A 6000-nucleotide genomic window follows, 5' to 3' on the forward strand; every position below is an offset into this window, starting at 1 on the left:
GGAGGTTTTTTAAATGCTCCCACACTGTACTCCTGATAGGAGCATAGTGGGGGGGGGTCTTTTTTTCCTCATCTTTCCTCATGTTACTACTGTGTTTCTTTTTCTTTTATCCCTGTCTTCCTGTCCTGTTCCTCCTTTGTAAGGACAGGTTGATGGTCAATTTCACTGGTAACAGTGACAATAAAGGGTTCATTCATTCATTCATTCATTCATTCATGTAGTGCCCTATAGGTTTCCCCTGTGTGTGAGCAGCACTTTGTAGGTTACCCTACATGCAAGAAGATGGGATGATGTACCTTCTACGTGTTCCTGTGTGTGATTAAAATGTGCCCTCTGTTGGCCCCACTGCCTTTTATTTATTTTTTTTTCACCACTGCCCCTCAGGCAATTTGTGTCCTTAGTATTTACAGGCTTGCATGAGTTGTGGTTTGTGTTAGTTATGCTTCAGTAAATTTAAACATCATAACTCACCCTATTATTGGGCATTTTTATTAGTCTTTGCTGTGTGTTATTGTAGTTCATGAGTCACTTTTATTGTGCACACCATGGCCAAAATCAGCTGGGTTAAAAACATGTCTGTTCTGTACATGTGCTTTTGTATCTGCACATATGCTGTCATGTGCAGGAAGGGAACCATTGGTCCCACTGAGCCTCTCGAGCAAAAGAAGACAAAATGTTTTTTTTTTTTTCTGTCTCAGCTGAAAGACATAAGGCTTGTTCTTGTCAAAATCGGCTTGGGTCTGGTGCTAATAAACATTCGAGAGCAGAAAAGCAGACGCGAGTGCTGAAGCCACACAGTCAAATCCTGTCTTAAACAAAGTCCATGCAAGAAATCAGCCTTTCTTATAAATCTTGTGTAATGCAGCTGTATAATAATTTACGTCTCAGATCTAATTAACAGAGTGTAGTAGTATGTATGTACACCCTTCTATAGCTAATAATCATTAATAATGACTGAGCAATATTAAAGCTTCAAATAACCAGGGCATTCAGATAAAGAGGGAAAAGATGAGCATTCTGGTTTATGCCTGTGTCTGTGTTTGTTTGCATATGAGGGAGCATGTGTGTGTTTGTGTGTGTGTGAGTAGTTGGGGGCTCTGAAATGGAAACCATTTGACAGGCTCCATTGATGCTGTGTGTTTACTTCCCCCTCCTACTGCCATGAGCTGTTTTGTGCAGTACAGAAGGGTATTTTCAAGGCTTAGATGAGGCAGTGCTCCACAGATGTTGATCTTTACACCCCCACCAACCACATCTCCCACAGACACACACGCACACACCATGTAAGGAGTTTTAACTGTCATATAGAGTTAGAAAAAATGTGCTCAAGTGTCTAGTTTAATTTACATATGCATGAGTTGATATTTTAAATCACAGGTTTATATTAATGCACTTAATATAAATATATTATCGCTTCCATCAAGAGCATGGCTAATTTTGCTCCCTTGGACCCCAGCCATGGTTGTTTGTGGCATCGTTGGGATTCAGTGATGATGAGCTCTTGACGATAGTTCAAATACTTTTGTAATGTACCACTCGGGAGCCATCACCCATCCCTGATTATTTTTCTACAACATTAATGTGTTAATATGAAGTGATTCTTCACCCTTAGGATACAAGTTGATGCATACCATACCATGCCAGAAAAGTTAGTAAATACTGCCACAGCGTAACTGTTTTTACCACTTAATTAGCTTATTAGAATTTTTTTCTAAACTCATTAACACAAATCGGCTCTTCTTTGTGTAGGACATGGCCTATTGTGATTAAAAGTCCAAAGAAATACAGCAACCTTTTGTTCACTGAAGCCATGGACAAGTTCCGATGGACCAAGAAGAAAGGAAAGGACTTTAACAAAGTTGTGCTGAAGCTCCCATTGAATGTGCGCTGCTCCAAGCTGGGTTATGAGGAGTGGTTGGTAAGTGGAGGGGAAAAAAAAAACAGGTGGGTGGGGCAGATATGTTATAAAGGAGGAGATAAAACACAAAGAATCATGAATAGGGGAAAAGTCTGGAACGCCAAAGATGGTGGTTGTATGCACAGATCCTGCCCTCTCCCTAAAAAGCCAATAGTATCCTTTATAACGATATTTCCAAACCGGGAAATATTAAGCCGATCCTATTGTTGCACTGATGCAAGAAGAATAGCAAGCCTGTGCATGCGCAGTAGAAGTTTTTATGTCCCAGTGGCCATTGAAAGTGCAGTTATGACTCTCTTACCATTCATTTAGATAGGAGGCTTATCTTGTTCGCCCAAAATAATTGCCTGGGGGTGTTACCAAAATGGTTGCCAAGTGGCGAGGCTTCTTGTGTTGGACTTTGGGTGGCGTTTTTTGTGAACTGCATGTTCTATTCGATAGTTGTTCAATGACGTTTCATTAACCCAGGCCATTTTTTTGGCCGAAGCTGGGATTGTCTTCATAATCGTTCATACTAATCGCACAACAGAAACACAACCTGAAAAAATTTGTCTTCACAAAGAGAGAGAAAATAAAGAAACAAACAAACAAATTGTGGGCCTGATGGTCAAAGTTGGTAACTTTCTGATTAATGTAAAATAAAACTGCAAATTATGTTCCCAACGTTCATGGACTATGAGCTGTAATTTGTTGCAGTGTTGTAGTCGAGTCACTAAACCTCAAGTCCAAGTCCAGTCTCGAGTCCCCAGTGTTCAAGTCCGAGTCAAGTCCAAGTCATTAAAGAAAATTTCGAGTCGAGGCCGAGTCGAGTCCGAGAACAAGACTCCAACCGCATCATTTGACAGTGGCTGTTGCTGCCTTTATGTGAAACCATCTCTGCTACTGTGCTGGACTAACATTACTGCTTGACTACCCCATTTTAGTTAATAGGCTACAGATAAAGACGTTTTCATCGCTCAGCAAGCCCCGCCCACTATCAACAAGGCAATTACCATGAGAGAGGGTTAACACTAGCTAGTTCATCGCTCAGCAAGCAAGCCCTGCTATCAACAGAGCAATGAACATAGCATGTCACTTCCTTCTCTGGGTGGAGTCTTACCAAATGACGATTGAAGTCCGAGGTTGTCCCCGTCGTCTCCTCGATAGTTCTACATATGGAACACATAGTAGTGCATTTTTTTCCCCCTGCACGAGACGTCTGTATAAGCAAAGTGGACAATCCTAGGGGCGTTCTCTCCAGGCATTTTAGCGCCATTAACATTAGTTTGTCGCTGAACATGACGTATGAACAGGTGAATGTGCATTCTCTTGCATGAAATTAGTATAAAAATTAATGTAGATATAAAAATATACCAAATTATTATGGTATGTTACAAAAAATGAAACAATCCGAGTCCTCATCTCCAAATTACGAGTCTGAATGCCGTTAATGCACAAGTCTGAATCATCAGTGCTCAAGTCCAAGTCAAGGCACAAGTCCTTAAAATTAGGGCAGAAGTAGGACTCGAGTCTGAGTAGTAATACTACTTATTTTGCCAAAGCAGGATAAAGCGGCTAGAGATAATGAGATGAGATTTATAAATTGAGAACATTTCCAGCATCTGAGATTTGAATGCCCCCTTAGCGCCCCCCTGTGGCCACCCCAGTTTGAGAACCATTTCATTTCATTTGTATTATTTCTCTACATATTAGAAGCACAGCTGCCACACACATGGTCAGATGTAGCCGAAGCTGACGTCTCTTCCTTTCCCTCTCCTCAGGTTCAGGGCATGTTCAAGCCTCCCCCAAAGCCGAAATCTGTTCAACTGCCTGCAAAAAGCATGTGTCAGAATGGCTCGGCATCTCAAAGTCATCACGCACTGTCTGTCCTAGCAGTCGCAGTTATGTCCTTACTCATCCTTCACGATGCTCAGCACTGACTCCATGTCATTGGGAAGACATGTAGTCGAGACAAAACTTTACTCCAACAAACATCACTGATTCAAAGCACAAGACAACAGCAGCAGGATGTTGTTGGACTGATGGAGATGATTAGTCTGGAGAAAAGAACCAGCACAGTTACAAACTAAACAAATCATGATGTTTTATACACTTGCTAACCGAACGTCTTGAATATTTAACCCTCCTCAATGGAAATTCTGTCCATTTTACTGAAACCAGAAGACAGATCAGCACAATTTCAACCAAAACAGTTACACATTCAGTCAAAACATTGTGGATACCATATAGTCTAGGAGTTTTGTTGTTACACAAGTAATTGTAAAGCATTTTAAATGTTCAAAAATTAGAATCTCAATACAGAATAGTTATATATGAATAGAAAAAGTTGTTAATGTTTTTTTTGTTGCAAAGAAGTCTTTTCAAGCTCTTTAATTCACTTGAAGTTCACTTGTAGCACATTCTATACATTTATCTTTTTTACAAGTAACACTAGTACAAGCCAACTACAAAGTGCTTTATAGGATTTTGCAGTGATAGCAGGAAAGTGCATTATATAATAATGCCGTAAGGATTTTATCTACTGTATAGGCTCAGCATTGCATTCTTAAGAAAACATTAAACATCTCAGCACAGATTTAAGCACAAAACAAACAAACAAACAAAAAAAAGATCGACATCAGTCCTGGACCTGTTGTTAAGAACAGTTCCTAAGTACCCTTTGAGCTACACTGCCAGTCAGATATTTTTCAACACCGTATATTTCTACATTTTCGCTTTCAAAAAAAAAAAGATTTAACTTTGAAATACTTGAAATTTTGTTTGAAAATGTTTACTATTATTGTTTTTAAAAATTGTATTCATATTAATAATCATTTTATCGGAACATTCCAGATCAAATCAGAAAAGCCGACATACTTACGCTGTAATATTAAAGCACTTATTTTAGAGGCCCATTAGGATTTGATCATGATTTAAGCATGTAATGATTCATACAATTCACAATTCGATTCAATTCACTACATTCGATTTTCCCACAATGTTTTCAAGGAAAAACTTAAATGAATAAAATTTTATTACCAAAACAAATGCAACATTTATTTTCCTGTTCTTTATCAACTGAAATATTCCTATTGTTAAATAAAAAAAAAAACCTTGTATTTCATTTTTCGAATAACCAACAAGAATTATTTATCCACATTTGTAAAAATATAATAGCCAATGAACTAAAATATTCCTTTTATTTTAGTTAGGCCTTTTCTTAATAAACTTTTTGTACTACCTCCATTTGCTTCTCTTTTTTTTTAATCTTTCAGCAACCTATAAAAAGAAAGCTTTGATTTCTTGGTAAATCTGTTTGTATAGTCAATCAGACAACAGCTCATTCCCAGTTTCAATCTGTTTTAGAGCTGTGTTACTTCCACCTCGAGTAAAGTCCCATGCATTCCTGCTATTGTAAGTTAATGTGCCCTCTGCTATCTAAACAACACAGTTGTAGCTAGGAAAAACATATTACACAACCTGATCATAATCACGAGTCATATTTTATTTCATCAATTTGAATTGTCATAAATTTGTATCGCAATTTATCATCACACAATATATCACAGTGATTAAGGAATAAATTACGATGGGGCATGCTATTGGAGGAAAATACAGTGTTAACCTGCGATTACATTACAATAACCTTTATAATCTGCACTACAACAGCTATAAACAAACATTCTCTTTACTGTTCAACAATTCTGAGCTCTTTCCCATGTTATTAAGATTAAAGTTACAGCTTTATCTATAACACTGGAGACTCCTTTGAAAGATGATAAATAAACATCTCGTTCCAGAAAACCTCACTGTGTGAACAATTACACCAATATTTGTATGATTGCATGAATATAAACTTGTGTATTCAGGACTACTGTTAAGCATCTGGTATATATAATTAATCAACAGCATCTGACCAATCAGATTTGAGAATTCAACAGCATCGTTGTATAAGAACATAAAGAAGAAGCACTCATTCAGTTCTAGGGAAAATCCATGATATATTTGGGACATTATGGTCAAAAAATACATTTTCTAATTTTACTATTTGGGGTGGCACGGTGGTGTAGTGGTTAGCGTTGTCGCCTCACAGCAAGAAGGTC

The 6000-nt window shown here is 38.0% G+C and overlaps 1 protein-coding gene across 1 annotated transcript in view; it reads left to right on the forward strand.

Moving 5' to 3' along the window:
* Positions 1-5058, forward strand: part of moxd1 (monooxygenase, DBH-like 1) — a 53728-nt gene extending 48670 nt beyond the window's left edge. Inside the window, exons 11-12 of the mRNA XM_060913962.1 lie at positions 1750-1918; positions 3679-5058. Coding sequence (XP_060769945.1) covers positions 1750-1918; positions 3679-3837 — 328 coding nt within the window. The 3' untranslated portion in view covers positions 3838-5058. The remainder of the gene's footprint in view (positions 1-1749; positions 1919-3678) is intronic.
* The last annotated feature ends 942 nt before the right edge of the window (positions 5059-6000 follow it).

This window comes from Neoarius graeffei, chromosome 2 (genome assembly GCF_027579695.1).
Source record: "Neoarius graeffei isolate fNeoGra1 chromosome 2, fNeoGra1.pri, whole genome shotgun sequence".
In the NCBI taxonomy this organism is placed as follows: Eukaryota; Metazoa; Chordata; class Actinopteri; order Siluriformes; family Ariidae; genus Neoarius; species Neoarius graeffei.